Genomic DNA, 19,068 nt, shown 5'->3' with positions numbered 1-19,068 from the left:
TAATCAGTTGGCAATACCTGTGGTGTCAGAGACCAGTGATCCAGGAGTGTTCACCACAGTCACTGATGACCATCACTGGCAACCGTCACCAGTGTCCCAATGTGAAACGGGCCTTAGGGTAAAGGGAGGTGGCATCGATGGTGTCAAGCAGCACACCATATGGTGAAGGAGCAGGAGCTGTGGAGAATCTGTGGAGGAAATGGTTGGTATCTTTTATATAGGAGGGTAGGTCTTTTTACTTTCCTCTTTCTCCACGTTCCCATCTAACATCCCGACTGCAACTAGCTGCCCTACACTCTCTCCACCTTTTCCCTGTCAGCTCCCACAACAACATTACACTGTCCACCACCAGTACCCCGCTCCTACCGCATCTACCCCCACAACCCACATTGCTTCCCCCACCATACACAACTGCTCGCAGTCTGGCTCCGGCAGCCCAAGGGAGTGGTAATGTGTGTGAGCTGCATTCGCGTGCGCGCCTGTGTGTGTGTGTGTGTGTATGTGTGTGTGTGTGTGTGTTTCGGAAGAAAGCCTTCTGGCCGAAAGCTTATGCGTTTAGTAGTTTTTTTGTTGTGCCTGTCTGCGACTCAATGTCTCTGTTACATGGTGAGCAGCAATCTTTCCTTTCATAATAACAAATTTCAGGTAGGTAAACATGGGGTCAAGATTAGTTAAAGAGTGCACTGTAGTTAAGTATAGCATTCACCGCACAAATATTATTATTGTTTGGGTTTGCGGTTAGACTTTTAGATGTTATGTCAGACATACAAAGCCATAGCACAGTCGCACTGTTTCACAGATGTGAAGTGATTTTCAAAAAAATTATCATAAAGAGAACACTACATCTGAGTACTGGTAAGAGGGTTATAGGGTCTTATAACTGGCCACTAGAAACAAAGCTCACATATCCAACAACATCAATACAAGATGACATATACTTGCAAGCCCATTACACATCCAATTCTTACTGTGAAGATGTAAACAATTATGTCATTTTTCCTCTTGTTTTGTCATTATCTTTTGATAAGTTCTTGTGCAGAGACAGCAACACAACAACCTAACGAAAAATTCTCTGTTTGGATTTGCACCGAGTCTATTTACTTGACAACACAGTCTCCTGTTATGTCTTGATTCATGTTAAAGGTACACCAATGTTACATCTACTTTGAACATTACATAATCAATGGGCAACTTATGTCTAGAAAGGAAGACAAACACATAGGGGATAAATTCCATTACAAAAATTGAATTCTTAAACACTCGATACGTGTTTACAGGCCTGTAAACAGGACCAAGCATGAAAAGAAATGGAAGACATCACCAGCAAGCTATTGGAAGGACAATTTATGGCAGCTGCCTCAGTTCACTTCACACCGCCAGCAAAGTTCAGTTATCTGACTACTGGTTAAGGTAGGAGGAATGCCACTGGCACTGCTCAGAATGCCCTGATCGTGTGAAGCATAAAGATATCATATGTTACAAACTTTAGAAAGTAGCTTACTAAAGTTAGCAGTTCAAAGCACAAGAAGAAATGGTAAAGAAGCAGAGACAAGACAAACAAAAATAATGAAATAAACTTCAAAACCGTCAGAGAAATGTTACAGCCAATAGCAGAGAAAATAGTAGCAGTGCCACAGAGAGAAGATGGAGATAACAAAGCTAAAATTTTATTTTATTTTATTTTTAACTTACTCTACTGGAAGAGCTCATTGCTAAACTTTGGAAAAAATTCACATTACTGATGTTGACTACTCAGTTCCTCAGCAAAAGAATGTCTTGTGATACACTAATGAAACTGCTGAGTTAAACATTCTGACTTAGGGACACATACATTTTCAGCAGTCCACACTGCTACAGCTGCTGTGCTTTTCTGACGACATGTCCACTATGGCAAATTACACTGAAGCCACGTAGCTTTAGGCAGGAGACTGCTACCTTGTGCCCACAAATGGCATAGCTGCCACTGACAAGAGTACAAGTTATTTAATGTGACATCAGTAAAATTATGATTTTCTGCAAATGCACAGGTTACAAGTAAAGTATTGATGTACAGGCCAAATGATCGTTAAATCAAGTAGCTCAGAATCCCAGCTTAATTTCCTGAATGCATCTGTGTCCACTTTATACTTAACTTGTTTCAAATTAATAAATGTGGGATATTTCCCCCCCTGAAAATACTTCACTGGCACCCTGGGACTTAAGGTCCCACTGTGTAATAATGCAAAAGGACTGTAAACACAACCTGTGGAATACTTCTGACTGCATGACATTTTAAAACTGTTATATAGTGAGTGTTTCATTCAAATAGATAAATTAGAACACCATGTCAATTCAATTAATACTATTTGTTTTGGGTGATTTATTAGCTAACAGAAATTTACCCAAGCTCATGTAGCTTTCTAATAATCTGCTCCTCTCCAACAGTCAAGAAATGGGCAGCTTAATTCAACTGTCGCCATAATTCTCTTTACACAATCTATATGCAGGATAATACAAAACTGCAAACAGAGATGAAAATATCCAGAAAGTACAATCGGTGATTAAAGGTATGAAACAGCTGATACTATAGGCAGTTTACACAAACAATTAGCTTTTAGAAAGCTTTGCATAAGTTGCAGGCGGCAGGTTTGTTGCTGTACATGGGATATGATTCAACCATTCATGACAGAAGCAAATCAGTAGTAAAAAATAGTGTGACCACGAATGGAAAAGGCAAAGCTAGTTTCATCTGCCAGAAAGATTACATAACTTGATGGAAGTGGAACATCCATACTATTTATGAGATTTGCCAACATCTGACTTCTATTTGGTCCTACATCAAAATAAATCTTTTGGGAAAAATATTTTGATTCCAGTGAACACACTGTGGTAGCTGTGACTCCATATAATGGAAAGTTGCATAGTGAGCATAATTCATTTCAGAATCTTGCTCTTAGTGTGAAACACTCAATAAGCGAAACAATTTATCCCATATAAATTAATGTAAAATAAAGTACCGTATTTACCCGAATCTAAGCCGCACTCGAATCTAAGCCGCACCTGAAAAATGAGACTCGAAACAAAGGAAAAAAAGATTTCCCGAACCTAAGCCGCACCTGAAATTTGAGACTCGAAATTAAAGGCGAGAGAAAAGTTTTAGGCCGCACCTCCAAATCGAAACAAAGTTGGTCCATTGTAATATGAGACACAATTTAGGTCGAATGAATGACGATACAGCTACAGTAGTTTGGTTCGAGTCGTAAGCTTTACCAGGTAGCCATTGCTATGCGTCAGGCGCTCCGTCCGTATTTACACGGGTACCATTCCTTTTTCACGTGCTTCGTCTGGTTTGAATCGATTGCTTATTTTGTTTGATCTGATATGTGCCGTTTTCTCTGTTATAGGTGTTTACGTCACTCTAAGCTGAAAATGCATCACTGTACTGTGTCATGCATTGTTTGTCGCATTCTGATAGTGCGTGTTTACGGCCTGTCGCCGTTCGCGGCATGGCTTGCTTTTGTGCGCGCTACCGCCGCTTACAACTAAAAAGAAGCGAATCGTCTCATTAGCGAAGCAATGTCAAGAGACTGCTATTTGTTGTTACTTACACTGCTGCTTTCTTTGAGAATGATCAACAAGAACAAAATAATAGGCTGCGTATGATAGAACATGTTCTGAACGAGAGTTAGGCGAAAATTTTTCTCCGTTTGAAAATCTTTGCGGCCGCTTCTTTAGTACATCAAATTCTGCAAAGAAATTAGAGTCATCTTAGATTTAAAAATCTAGTCAGTTGCCGTGGTTCATTTCTGACTGTATCACTATTAGGCTCAGAATAATACGAATATAAACATGACATGATAAGTGTATTCTTCCGCGTTTGCTGTTGTCTCACTTTTAGTTTCGTAGTTTATTAGGCAGACAGGATTTAAATGAGATAGCAACAAACACGGAAGAACATATGGCAAAATGTTTATATTCGTATTACTCTTATGGTGAAGAGAATACTGCTTGTGATTCACATTTCATCAGGTTACTATTAGCAACCACCTCTTCTCACAGGTAGGAAAAAATTCAGAACGTAGAGTTGGCCATATTGAAAAACATCCCAAACAGTCTTGCCAGTCGGATTTTCGTAGAACATTGAAATTCTAATACATTCGAAGATGAACAATACGGAATTTGTATTTACTTCGTTGGATAATGTATGAAAATGCAGTGGTTGAAACTCGGGGCGGAGAAAAAAAAGCTCGTCTTCCACCTTTTTTTTAAATTTATTTACTGACGCAGAGGTTTTGGCGCCAGTATTTATCTTTGTGCCTACAAAGCATGTCTGTGTAGCGCTACATATATTCGACGGCAGAAGTTAGTTGTGGCGGCATCTACCAACATTTTTCAGAACTTCCGCTTGCTTTGCACTCGATTCTAAGCCGCAGGCGGTTTTTGGATTACAAAAACCGGAAAAAAAGTGCGGCTTAGATTCGAGTAAATACGGTATACTACTTTTCTGCATTTTGTAAAGAGCACAATTTAATATTTCTGAACCTTCAAAACAAGCTGTCTATATTTAGACTTTAAATCTTATTAAGAACTGACTGTATACCGGGGTCATTTTTCGCAGATAGTACTTCATTATAGTCAACTGCATCATCTGCAACAAGTCTGAGGTTGCTATTGATATAATCTGACAGATCACTAATATAGAACATCAATGGCAAAGCATCCCCACGCACTCTGTGGGGCATTTCAGAATTAATTTTTACAGCTGTTGATGACTTTCCACTCAAGATAACATGCCGTGTCCTCCCTACCAAGAAATCCTCAACTCAATCACAAATTTTGTTTGCTATGACACTTTAATTGTATTATGCTTTTCTGTAACTGTGCAAGAACTTCGTACTCTCCAGAGCTACTGTCCAACAAGTCTTTCTATCAACCAGTCATCTGAAGTGACTATTTCATCAGTATGTTATGTGGAAAATAAGATACAAAATACACTTACAGATTTTTTAAAATGAGGTCTATATGTATTTCCCTGTGTTATCACATTCATTCTTCATCATTAATTGAAGAAACTACTGAACAAAGACAATTTGATCTTCTTTCTGGGTGCTTCCATAAAATCAAAAGAGCATGTTGAATTTATATGTGACTTACAAACGAAAACAGTAAAACTTCTCATGGTAGGGGTTCACAGTCATGTTGCATTTTCTTTTAAAGGACACCATACTTGCTGTTGACTGTAGAAATTATTTATTTCACAATTGCAATTTCAGTCTTTGGGCCATTTTCTCTGAACTGCAAAAGATTTTTGCTTCAGTATATGTCGGAGGATTTTAAGTCTGATACTCTAAAGCAAAATCTTAAGAAGTACAATTTGAAAATGGCCCAAAGGCCAAAATTGCAACTGTGAAATAAATAATTTCTACAGCCAATGGTGAAAAGTCACACACACACACACACACAGACACTAATAAGTTCATACTACGGTGTAATGAAGTTTGTAGCAAATGATGTGCTTTTGATTATATATTACTTACTCTACACAACTTCAGAGTAACTGAGCTAAAAAGCTACTTAAGAAAAATATATTCATATCCCAAATATTAACTAAAAATGTGATTCCTCAGACCTTCCTTCAACTTAAAGCAAGACAATCAAGTGTTTGGTAGTGGTCACTGAAATACAGATACACTATTTAGTTAGGGGTAGAGGCTGTTGCCAATTCCTAACTTGGTATCTGTTGTAATACAGTTAATAAGCTGTTATTTTTACAAGAAGATTGTACTAGGAGATAACGTACTAGTAGATAACAACTGTTTGCCTGAGAAAAATCAAACAGAAGTGTAACACAATCACACATTTGATATAGTATTTGTGAGATCATTCCAGAACATTCAAGACGAAAGATGGCAAAAATCATATTAATTGTGACGAAGTGGTCCACTTGGATATCATCAATGGGTACCTAATTCTGAAATTAATGACCAACATCATATACATTATCAGATGCTTATTGCGGCACAGCTGAAGATGCAGTTCACTGGCTAATGCTGTACATTATGTTTTCCAACACTGTAGAGGTAAAAGTGTATCAAATAGAAATGGTAAAAATATGCTTTATCCCTCATTTTTTCAAGTTTCACAAAAACACTATGTTAGAAATTTACCTTTCTCTAGAATGAGCAAAGCTGCTTTCCTTCTGCTCATTATCAGTTTGGTTTTGCTTATGGCATAATGGCTGCAACTGATCCTGCTGCTGCGGTTGTACTGCTTCCTGAAATAACAAAATACAAAGTACATAAACATAAGATAAAAGTTTTTGTAAATGCACAGGCATTGTATATACAAAGAGTTTTCAACATTCTGCAAGTAAATTCCAAACAATATCTATCAAGAATTTTCTTACTGAAGCAACAGCATACATTAACAACGTAAAGAAAAAAAAAAAAAATTCCATCTGCTTCCAACGAAGTGAACAAATTGTCTTGAATGAAAGCAGGTTTGGGTTTGTTGAACGGTGCCTTGCTCAGGAATAAGCAATGAGTCAAATAATGTCAGCACCATAGCATCATTCACTGCACAATACATTGTCGATGTTACATGAAAGAATGTGATGACTTGTTCAGAATAGTGCATGTTCAGTTTTGAAAACATTTCATTTAGAGATGCAAAGGTGTGACAATTTTTGAATGGGTCTGGAACTCTTGGAAAATAAAGGGTCCTACCAACAAGAATTGCAAACAAGTGTCACAAAAAGAAACACTTTTCTTCTCTATCTTATTGATCCTGACTAACATCCAACATGTTTAACACTGGTCTGGAAACAGGAATACACATTTTTTTCGTGATATGAGTCCCTGGTCTTATGCTGTTGAATCAATGGAAAAAGATTACCATTGACTTCAGATGCAAAATATAACTTAGCAAGTAACAATGGAGAAATAATAAAGCTGCACCCAAAATAGCCAAGTTTGTTTACTTTTATCAAAATACCCAATTTTTTGAAGAGATTTTTGAGGGAGATTCTTGAATTAAGGACATACATAATTCTTATATCATGTTTCTATGTTCCGAAAATACTATCCTGGAACATTAATTTCTCCATAAAATGACGTGATAACTCATTAGTAAATGGAAATATGCAGAGTAAGCTACTTTCATCATTTTTTAAATTGCCTGTGGTAACAATCATGCCTTCTGCAAACATGGCTGAACCAAGGCACTTCATTAATTCTCAGTAGTGGATTTTCCAACTGAACTTGTGATCTATCTGTAGATCCAAAAAATTAAAACTTCCTACTTCTTGAATTTCGTTGTTTGAGGTAATTATTTTTATGGCTTGTTTAGTTCTACGAGATGTATGTAATTAATCTTGAAATACAATGATAATCCACTTGCCTTGAACCCGCTGTTGATGTTTTCGAATATTTCATTAGGAGCCTGGTACTATTTTTGATTCACAAACTTCTATGATCTGCAAAAAATACAAAATTTGCGTAGTCTGAAACTACAAGTGGAAGATCATATGTGTATGTCAGAAACAACAGCACCCCAAATCAAACGCCATGGTACACCATGCCTCAAATTCTAAGAGCATATCATTAGGTGATTAACATGGAAGTGACACACGTTGTTTTCTGTCATTCTTATAAGATAAAAACCACAAACATGTTGTGCCTACTATACTGTAACATTTTAACTTTTGTATTAGGACATCACGGTCAACACAAACAAAAGCCTTAGCCATGTTGCAAAATATTCCTAATGGTAGTAATTTTTTTATTTGTTTTTCCATAAGGGGCGTTCAAAAAGAAAAGAACCGGAGGCATAATTACAGAAACCAATACCTGTATCTCAGAAGTACTGACACTGGCTGTTGAGACACTTGTCCCACTGCGACACAATGTGGTGAATGACTGTCTCATAAAATTCCCGGAGTTTCGATTTTAACCAGTTCCACACATACAGCTGGACGTCGTCGTCCGAGGTGAATCGTTTGTCCCTCAGAGCCTTTTTAAGGGCACCAAAAATGGCGTAATCGCAGGGAGAGAGGTCAGGACTATACCAAAGGTAGCCAAGAACCTCCCATTTGAATTTCTACAGAAGTGTGTTGGCTGTATGAGGCTTTGCATTGTCGAAGTGATGACACCATGACTCTTCTCCAGCCACCACTCATGCCAAGAACACATTCCCTTCCCGAGTATAGCATTGCAGATGAGTAAATTGGGCACACACTTTGTGCATGTGCAGTCATTCCTTCAAGATCGTGTGAACTCTTCCGATGCTCAATCTGATCACAGCAGCTATGGCTTTCACTGTCACTTGGCAATCCTGGGTAACGAGTGCATCCTCCAGCTGGACAATGTCATCGGTAATGCAGTGTGGTGCTCCAGACCAGGCATCATCAGCTAACGACACCCATCCTTCCCTGAAGCCCTTGTGCTATGCCTTGACCCTTGCAAGGGACACGCAGTGTTTGTCGTACACTTGTGACATTCGTCAATGAATGTCCATTCCTCCTACTCCTTCCGCTGTCATAAAACGAACAATACATCCTTGCTCTTCTTTTGACACCTCCATGTCACTGTTTGCAATGCGATTGGCAGCGCTGGATGATTGATGCATGCTGCTGCTAACTCTGTCTAGTCACGTGACGTGCACACGTGCCTCTAGCGAAAGGCTACGAACTTCCATGCTCTGGTCAGAACCAAACCTCGTTACACACACCAAGATATTACCCTCCTGTCACCGGTTTACACATTCCAGACTCCGGCTCTTTTTTTTTTGTTTATTTAATGCCCCTTATAATATATCACCTGTTGAGTTAACAGTCCTTTTTGGAATCCAAACTGTTTTTGACAAAGTATGTTATTCTAAGTCTTTCACAGCGCATTGTCTGAATAAAAATCTTCCCCGTTTTCAAGGTGTGTCAACTCAAATAAAACACTTGTGCTTTCTACAGTTACTTCAGTCATCACCATGAGTAAAACCAACTGACTGCTTGGGTATGGTTTCCACTTATAAAGGCACAACTGCAGCCTCTGGCACCAATCACAGAGGGCCAAAACAACGCATGCATGAAAGGCAAGTTGAGCAGCTTATGGCAACTCTGGCCCAATTCGGGACCGAGTGTCATCACGTGACACCAGGGGTTGGCACCAAATTTGAAACTGCAGCTCCCACCTTCCTAAAAACATCAAACATCTGTCTGATTTCTTTGGATATCCAAAGCCCGACCGCACTTCCTACTAAGTGTGTACCCCTGGTCCATTTTAAAAATTTTGTTGTTTATTCTATATCTCAGCTAACTCCTTTTTAACGGAATCCCAATATGTTGATGCTTGAGCCAAGACTATCATCTCTTGAAACTGTATTTTGTGTCCACTGTCCAGGCAATCCTCTGCTATGGCCGAATTGTCATGCTCCCTTTATTTAATATATTGTTTGTGCTCTGTACAACACTACAACTGTGTGAACAGTCTGACCTATATAGAACTTTTGCATTCACAAGGGGCATGATACACACCAGACACACGAAGAGCAATGTTGTCTTTAAAAGGGCACGGAATAACTCATTTCTTGCGAGGCAGGCTGGAACACTGGTCTCAGTTCATGTCTCTGCAGCACACATTATAACTTGCTGCTTGTTGCCCCACGGTATGGAAGGAAAGCAGCTGGCATAGCATCCTCTGCCAACTCACGAGGCATCCTTCACACTGGTATTTGAAAGTGTTATTGTCTCCCTTGCTACAGCCATTGTCTCTTAACACATGTCTCAATTGTTACAATTCCGATTCTACGTGGTCATCATCCAAAGTAATCTTCGCTCTGTGTACCAGCATGTCCATGACCACCTTCTTGTGTACCTGATGGTGAAACCTATGAGTGTTCAAGTACCGGTCAGTGTGTGTTGGCTTCCTGTACACTGAATTATCCAGCTGGCCTCCTGCCTTCCTCTCAACTAAAAGTCCACCAATGGTAGCTTGCCATCCTTCTCCAATTCAACAGTAAATTTAATGTTGGGGACAGACAACATTCATGAGATTGACAAACAAGATAATAACAGGAAGGTGCCATCAATGTACCTTACAAACCAAGAAGGACACAACACCACCAATTTCAAAGCCTTCTCCTCAAAGCGCTCCAGGAAGTAGTTCGCAACTGCCAGAGACAGTGGCGATCTCATCGCTGTGCCCTATGTCATTTTATAATATTTGAAGCAATACAACAAGTAATTTGAGTAAATGTTCTGCAAATACCTCAAAATGCCCACACCACTCACCAGATATCAACATATGTAATTTCTTCCCATGCAGTTTGAAAACAGAAAAAATTACATCTGTTTACACATCCAACAATGCTGCCAGGTATAAGTAGGTGCATTCCCAACATCTTTGAAGTACTTACACCAGATCTGCTTTGTGTGTGTGTGTGTGTGTGTGTGTGTGTGTGTGTGTGTTGTATTCTACATGGATCTGGCATTTAACACACACAAAGTTGGCCTAAGAACTTATTTCCTTCTATGACACTGTCATAAGACCATGTATTTACAGTCAATGTTGCTGAAAATGTAGCCTTAGGAAAATGATCAGTAATTTGTAATCAAGCTACACTGAATCAGTTTTCTAGTCACAGACAATTTCATTTACATTGTTTACTCTACAATTAGCTATATAGAACTTTTATCAGACATTTGGCATTAATTGTCAAGCAAACCTTTATTTCTAATAAATCCAGAACATACCTTTTCTTTCTTTGGAGCATCAGTGGACTGAAGCCTCGTAAGGCCGCTAGTTGACAAACAACCCTACAACAGAAACAAAGCTTTTTGAACAGCAGTCTGTGTGTGTGATAAGGAGAAAATAACACTACATGCAGTTGCAAGGTCATCATATCAGTGTGTCTATGTAAAAGAAAATATAATTACATACAGCAAGTATTTACAAACATTCTTATCATATAATACCACAAAGAGAGAATAATATGAACACTTCAGACAGTAGAAACTAGTACTACATTTGTTACTATTTAAGTTATTTAACATATAAGGCAGTTAATTTAACTACCATTAAGTTGATTTATCTTTAAGCAAGTAAAACATTCAAGGAAAACATTTTTACAAATACTGATAATTTACAAGCTATATTCATGGTGGCAATCTTGACAAGAGTATTGTACCAGGAGTAAATGTAGCTGCAAATAGCTTTAATTACATGCTTATTTTACAGGTCAAGTCTGCACAAAAAATTAATAGTTTTCGACCTGCACTAGGTACTCCACACTTATCTTCTGCAGCAATGCCACTTTTCACGAATGCTGGGCAGAATAAAGCTGAGCACCCACAGCGACTAATTAGGTAGCCAAACAACCAACTGGGACTATCCAGAGGCTGCCTGCAAATGGCACACTTTTGACTTCAATCATGAAATAATGAATACAGGCACATGCCAGTTTTCAATATTTATCAGGGTTGACAAGAAAGTAATAGCAGCAGTTTAAGTGGACAGTGAGGTGTCAGTGTATTTATACTGTTTGCACATGCCACTGCTGAGGTGTGGAAAACTGAATGCAACTGTTGACATGAGTGATCACAAAATGAAAAGTCTGATAATTAGCCGATCTAAAGAAATATTAATCAAAGTACTGTATAACAAAATTCATAAAAAGGAGAAGTTCGTGGCTATGACACACTACTGCACATTTAAGCAGCAAGGTTGTTCAGTGTGTGTTGTACCTGGTACATAAAACTCCCAATTTGATTCACCGTGCTCACACGTACAAGACAGATGAGTAGTTGGTGAAAATGAGCTGTTTGCTGCTGTCACGAAGTTACCCCTCAAGGTAGAGCTATCCTGTCAAATTGCATAGCAAACCATGAAAAATACGAGCAAAATTATAGCAAACTATAGCTCGTCATGTTACTGAAGTGCAACAGTGCACTGGTGTGCAGTAACTGGTTTGCACTTGGACAGATATCGTAATGATGAACATGCACGCTGCTTATTATTTCTGGTGTTTATTAGAACGTGAATACAAAAACCCCTATTCAGTTGAATGAATGATTTCTCCAAGCAGCAATGCAACCAAACACATTACAACATAAATTTAATAAAATGGAAGTGATGCCTGTAGTGTTGTACAACTACGAGGCAGCATTTCTGTATCGTGCCTTATTTGCAATTGAAACTGTCACCCACCTACTGCTTTTTTTATGCACACCGTGAGTACTCCACTGCAAATGAAGCAGTGCGATTTTGATCTCTTGCCAGGGATGAAAGAAACCCCCCAAATCCTCTATTCTGGTATACGCTCCTAAATACACTTATCAGCCAGAACACTATGACCACCTGCCTACAGCCAGTATGTCCACCATTTCAGTAATAGTTGTCAATGTCGTGGTGTTAACATTGGCACCTGCATGGGTGGTTGGCTGCAGAGGCCCATCGTTAGGAGTGTTCAGTGCATTGTGTGTTCTGACACATTTGTACTCTGCACGGCATTAAAGTCTGATGTTAGTTCCACCACAGGCTGCCGACTGTCCTGTTTTACAAGTCTGCCTAGACTGCAACGTCCAATACCTGGGATGTGATTTCACCTTGGTTTCGCCACGTATTGAAGAAACACACCACACCATTCCTCAAACACCCTATAAGTTATGCAGTTTCCCAAATGCTTGTGCTGGGGGCCTTCAGTCAAAATCAGGCAGATCGCGCACCTTCCCCATCTATGCAAGGACAGCACGCTCGCTGATACTACAAGCACTGTGCGTGTGCCTGACTACCTAGTAAGTTGGTGGTCATAATGGTCTGGCTGATCAGTGTATGTGTAATATGGAGTGTATCAGATGACAGGAGAGAGAGAGAGAGAGAGAGAGAGAGAGAGAGTGTGTGTGTGCGCGCGCATGTGCGTGTGTGTGTGCGCGCGCGCACACACACGCATGTGCATGTGCGTGTGCGCACCCGAATCTTAGTTAATTTGCCATTACTTTCTGTACTACCCTTGCAAAAAGAAGAGCGCACACAAACATGCGCAATGTCCTGGCAAGTGTCACAAAACATTTCGCAAAAAAGTAAGAGCCTAGACCAAGAGCAGAGCCATTACATGTTTAGCAGATGATCTTTGATAGTGCTTGCCATTACATGTGATGGAAATGCAAGGGAACATGTCAGTAATTGGTTAAAAGTAGGCAATGAGAGTGCAGTGTGTTGAAGTGTTTCAGTGCCAAGAGTAGATGCGATTACAAAAATAGTTATAGTAAAGTCTATATAAAAGCTGAATGCACAGTTTGTGTGTGTGTGTATGGGGGGGGGGGGGGGGGTAAAACTAAATTTGTGTCATATGATATAGAGCTGAAATGACAGTGCAAACTAATGTGAGATGTATACAACTCATGATCACTATCTTCTGAATAATTAATATTTTGGCTCACACAGCTTGCTTCCTGTCATGTCCCATTGATGGCTTTGCCAGCTAACTGGGCTATCAACTGTAAACCTAATCCAGACCTCTGATCTCTTAAAACCAATCTGTCACCACAATCTTCATTCGAAGCAGAAATAAAAACGTAAAACCTTTGGTGGTAAAATTTTATGCAAATCACGAAAAACCTGTAAAGAATGCTGGTTGCTGTATTTTAATTTTAGTCACTTGAAATACACTGCCTCTCACTGACTACCAAAAACTCTTCTCTCATTTGCTACACAAAACTGACACATCACAAACATATGTTCCTTTAAGAAAAAGTAAAATGGCTGGCACCAACCTTGATCTAGACTTCAACCACAGAAATGACTTACACAGACATTCAACAATATTTGTTAACATCTTGTGCAACAACAGTTAATCACACATGAAAGGTTGAGAAACAAACAGCGTTACAGTAGGTCTATACTGGAGGCAGACGTGCTATAAATATCTGTAATTTATAACAAATTGTAATCTTGAGACCCAAACATCTAACCAGTTCATAGCTACATTATGTTTATACAGGGGGTACATAAAGTCCGGGAACACTTTCAATTATTTATTGCACAAGAACCAAACATTGTACAGATATCATACGTATGTCATTTTGAAGAGAATCCCCGAAAGTTTTCTCTCATGTATACCACAACAGCGTAGTTTGGTAATCTGCTGATAGTCAGCGCTAGTCGCACACGTGGCGAATCCAGGTGCGGACCGAGCTTTCTGTAGTTCGACAAAAACACCAAATCTCACTCCGTGTGACTTTTTTCTGTGGGAACATATTAAAGATCTGGTGTATGTACTGCCTCTACCATGTGATGAAGCAAAGCTCCAGGAGAAAATATGAGAAGTGAGTGCCACAGTCAATGATGCCATGCTGGGACATGTATGGCGAGAATTTGATTACCATATTGACATCTGCCCGGTCACTCATGGTTCACATATCGAATGTTTGTAAAAAACACTTTCCTAGTTTCTCTTCAAAATACAATATGTATGACATCTGTACAATGTTTAGTTCTTGTGCAATAAATAACTGAAAGTGTTGCCGGAATTTATGTACACCCTGCATATACTCAGTCTGATCTTTGTATTAAATTTTATATAAAAAAGCATTATATTCTTAATGTAAAATACATAAAACAGAAAAAAATAACACTTACAAACTCCTCTTTGATGCCATATGAATCTGCTAAGTTCTGAAGTGTTTCATCAGCTGAAGATTTCTGCAAAATAAAAGAAGAATATACTGTGATCTCTCAAGTTTTCTCGACACAATTGATTAATAATGTGCTTAAGAGTGCTCTGCCGAGTTGTTGTTTCCATTTTACACAAGATATTTCGACAACTGACCCAGCTGACTTCAGGTGTTGCAAGTTTTACTGTTATGAGTACTACCTGGACTCCAACAGCAGAACTCACAGTACCTGAAGAAGACAGTTGGGTCAGTCATCGAAATATTGAGCATAAAATGGAAACCACAACTCGGCACAGCAGCCGGAAGCACAGCAGAGCACCCAGAAGCACACTATTAATTGAAAAATTTGTCATGTCTCACAATCTTTCATTACACATGTAGTACACAAAAAATTATGACTTTTTTTTGTTTGTCAACATAAAAAGCAACTGGAATGTACAGAGGTTAATTAGCCACTGAAAGAATGTGCAGAGTCCGCTACATGCAAAAAAAAAAAAAAAAACAGTACCCACACAGGAAAAAATAGTTCGGCAATGGAAGTGGATATATATAACATGTGGAATGTTGTGGATATCCAAAAGAGAGAGGGGGGAGGGAGAGAGGGAGGGGGAGAGAGAGGGGGAGGGGAGAGAGAGAGAGAGAGAGAGAGAGAGAGAGGAGAAGAAGAAGAAGAAGAATGCAAAAAGCTGAAAAAGTACACCAAATGAATACAAATTATTGCTAGACACTTACATGAGATTGCCTAAAAACAGAGGTTTGCTAATACAGAAAGAGGGTCATTAAATATAGTGAAAAACTGTTGCCAAATATGAAAGGCTGGTCTCTCAACATGCAAGAAAAATTACTGAAGAAGTAAAAGCATGTCCACATGACAAAAGTGTGACCAATAAGAATTATAGTTAACAAACAGAAAGAGCAAAAGAAGGCACCAAAAGGCAAATAACTGTATCAAAGGAAAATTCAGATGGGAAAACTAAAATTGTTGGCCAGTATTTACACCTAACACTGCCGATACATACATATTACAGGAGCAGTGACAACATTGTCTTAGCTTTCAGAACTATTATTTCCTTCCTTGGGAAGCAGAAGGGATAGGTTGGGAAAAGCTGAACAGGAAGGGCACTCACTCAGAACCAAGCAGGAGAGGGACTCTAGAGCCTAGAAGCAATGAAATAGAGAGGTCACATGTTATGCTGAGGTTTTACTACAGAGGTGGCTCACTAACATCCTTACAGCTAGGAGTAAATGCATAATCAGGCACATTTTGGATGGAGTAGGGGGACAGCTTCAGAATGTTTCGTTTTGTAGGTTCCTCTCTCTCTGCTGGGGAACAGTGTTGGTGTGCCTAATGGTAAACCACTTACTTCTTTGGTGGTCAACTATGGCTTCACTTTCTATAGTGTATGCACACATCTGTTGAGACTGTTGGAGTGAGGTGAATGCAAGAAACATGATGCTGCAGGTGGCAAGGGTGGTCATCAGCCTTCTACTATACGTAATTTACAATCAAGCACCTTCATCCTTCATATTCACTGCTTCTCATTTGCTGCATCAACATTTTTCTTTCTTTTTTCAACATACACTGCCTTTTAGGATTGATGTAAAGGACATAAGAAACATGGAGGCCTAACAGCTATTAGCTGTTAGTTGTAGGGGAAGGATTAAGGGACCAAAGAATGAAGTCACCAGTTCCTCATTTGCAAAACCAATTCCTGGAGAACAGTGCTGTTAGCAAGGAGTAAAAGTCATTTAAATGTTGCCATGGCATATGGGAAATAGTCGAGCAAAGACACCCAGAACACTGACAATGTTATGATTTTAAAAAAATGCAGGGAATATCGCAAGGGGTACCTAACACTTAATCAAGCACATTTGTAGGGCAGAGGGACAGAGACAGATACTAGAACCCTGAGGGTTCGTATGTGTCAAAGACACAACCCTTTGCTCTGTGGCTGACTCTCAGTTGGCATGAGATGTTCATAAACAATAATATAATAAACATCCTACAAAATACACAAAATGAAAGTCCATATAAGCCAAGAGCTTAACAAAATCAGAAAAGGCTGTGAGAAATAATAAAATGAATACAAAAGGCATATGACCAGGCAGTCAAACTGGGCAGACACAGTCAAGACCTACTGGAGCTCAAAATATTGGGGGGTGGGGGACGGTCAGGAGGGCGGGCAGGAGGGAGGCACACCTCCCATAACAGCCGAACACCCGTCCCCAAGTATAGTTGAAACATTAACCCTCCAGCAGGTACATTATTAATAACACAGACTGGCGCAAGTGGTATACTCTGTACACATGTCAAGAATAGCCCTGTTTATGCTGCCAAGGTAAACAAGTATGAAGAAGATCACAGTTTAATCTTAGTTTAACTGAACAACAATAAAACAGACTTACATTATAAGAACTAAATCACTGTTTAATTAAACAATAAGAAAATAAACTTTGATTATGTCACGCTGTTGCCATGTACATGTGTTACCTCACATTAATGACTCACTCGAAGCATTAAACATTACTTTTGCATCATATCCTAACCAAATGCTTATATGATTGTTAATTATCTTATACACAACTGCCTCGTTGTGGGGTTGCACTGCTAGATCAGAATCTGGGTAATTTTGCTGTTTGGATCATAATTTTTTTCTCATCCAGTTCACTGTTTATTTTATATTACTGCTGCTCTCTTGGATGTATGACAACACAGCTTGCTGAGGCAATAATGAAGGAACAGATACCAGCTCACAGTTGTAAAACACCAATGGATTGGTGCATGAAAATTATTTGTAATTCATGTACTTTATACATAGGTGCACACACTCGAGGGTTAAAGCTGGAAATAAAAGGCACTCCCTCCAACTGTGTTTATCTGAATGCCTTAAGGAAGGCTGTGAGTCATTGTCATGTTGGGTGTGGACACGGTGTGAGGGTAGGGGTCATCTTATTGCTCAGGATAAAACCTAGTCAGAGAGTGTCTAATACGAAGTTGGGGTAATATGGAGGATTCTTTCTGGGACAAACGGAAGAACAAACGCAACAGTGGTCTCCTTGATGATACACTGTTAGCTGGAAGGAGTGGCTGCAATGGATCGGAATGTCCGCATCACCATTATCAATTTTGGCCATGTGGTCAATTTCCTGGATAAAGTGATCAGGTAGCTTGTTCTCAAGGATTCCCATAGGGATAGGGATCCAGAAGAAAGAGACTGTGCATGCAGTACTGCTGAGACTAGAAAGATGGTCATCAAGGCTAAATGGCACTGCAAGATGGAGAGGTCAAAATCAATCAGTAGGTGCACTTGCTCACAGTCACTGAATACAAAAAATAAGTTGAGAGTTTACTTCTTCATGGAATAGACAGCTCCAACAATAGCCACCAGCTTCACTGTGAAGATGCAACAGGTACATGGCAAACTGTATTGTTACTGGCCTTTAATGCATGTGAAAGTGTATTCCAATCATTTTGACATCTTTAGTACCATCAACTTCTCAGTATTCCCACAGAAAAGCAAGGATGCAACAACAGAATCTTGTGAACTGGATACATAGCAGAGTCTGCATATGAATCAGCCTGTGGGAACATTTCAGAAGTTAGATATGAAGTGCTCTATGAGCGCTGATAGAAAGTACCGAAGCTGAAATCATGATAGGTGCGGAAAGCTGGCTGAAGCCAGAGATAAATTCTGCCGAAATTTTTACACAGGCACAGACGGTATTTAGAAGGGATAGATTGCATGCAACCAGTGGTGGCGTGTTTGTCACTGTTACTAGTAGTTTATCCTGTAGTGAAATAGAAGTGGATAGTTCCTGTGAATTATTATGGGTGAAGGTTATACTCAACAACCGATCTAGGTTAATAATTGGCTCCTTTTACCGACCTCCCGACTCAGCAGCATTAGTGGCAGAACAACTGAGAGAAAATCTTGAATACATTTCACATAAATTTCCTCAGCATGTTATAGTCTTAGTTGGAGATTTCAATTTACCAGATATAGACTGGGACACTCAGATGTTTAGGATGGGTGGTAGGGACAGTCACATTATACTGAGTGCACTATCCAAAAATTACCTTGAGCAATTAAACAGAGAACCGACTGATGGAGATAACATCTTGGACCTACTGATTACAAACAGACCCGAACTTTTCGACTCTGTAAGTGTAGAACAGGGAATCAGTGATCATAAGGCCGTTGCAGCATCCCTGAATATGGAAGTAAACAGGTATATAAAAAAAAGGAGGAAGGTTTATCAGTTTAGCAAGAGTAATAGGAGGCAGATTTCAGACTACCTAACAGATCAAAACGAAAATTTCTGTTCCGACACTGACAATGTTGAGTGTTTATGGAAAAAGTTCAAGGCAATCGCAAAATGTGTTTTAGACAGCTACGTGCCAAGTAAAACTTAGGAAACTACTGCAA

The 19,068-nt window shown here is 39.3% G+C and overlaps 1 protein-coding gene across 4 annotated transcripts in view; it reads right to left on the bottom strand.

Moving 5' to 3' along the window:
* LOC126457440 (zinc finger protein 184-like) overlaps positions 1 to 19,068 on the bottom strand; it is a 91,813-nt gene that overhangs the window by 50,717 nt on the left and 22,028 nt on the right. For all 4 annotated transcript variants that reach the window (XM_050093718.1, XM_050093719.1, XM_050093721.1 and 1 more), the window contains exons 3-5: positions 14,607 to 14,669; positions 10,724 to 10,786; positions 6,147 to 6,253 (exon numbers count right to left, since the gene is read on the bottom strand). In XM_050093718.1, coding sequence (XP_049949675.1) covers positions 6,147 to 6,253; positions 10,724 to 10,786; positions 14,607 to 14,669 — 233 coding nt within the window. The remainder of the gene's footprint in view (positions 1 to 6,146; positions 6,254 to 10,723; positions 10,787 to 14,606; positions 14,670 to 19,068) is intronic.

The sequence above is a fragment of the Schistocerca serialis genome, chromosome 2, assembly GCF_023864345.2.
Source record: "Schistocerca serialis cubense isolate TAMUIC-IGC-003099 chromosome 2, iqSchSeri2.2, whole genome shotgun sequence".
NCBI classification, from domain to species: Eukaryota; Metazoa; Arthropoda; class Insecta; order Orthoptera; family Acrididae; genus Schistocerca; species Schistocerca serialis.
The sequence above is the reverse complement of the archived record's forward strand: the minus strand, read 5'-3'. Positions and strand labels throughout refer to the sequence as shown.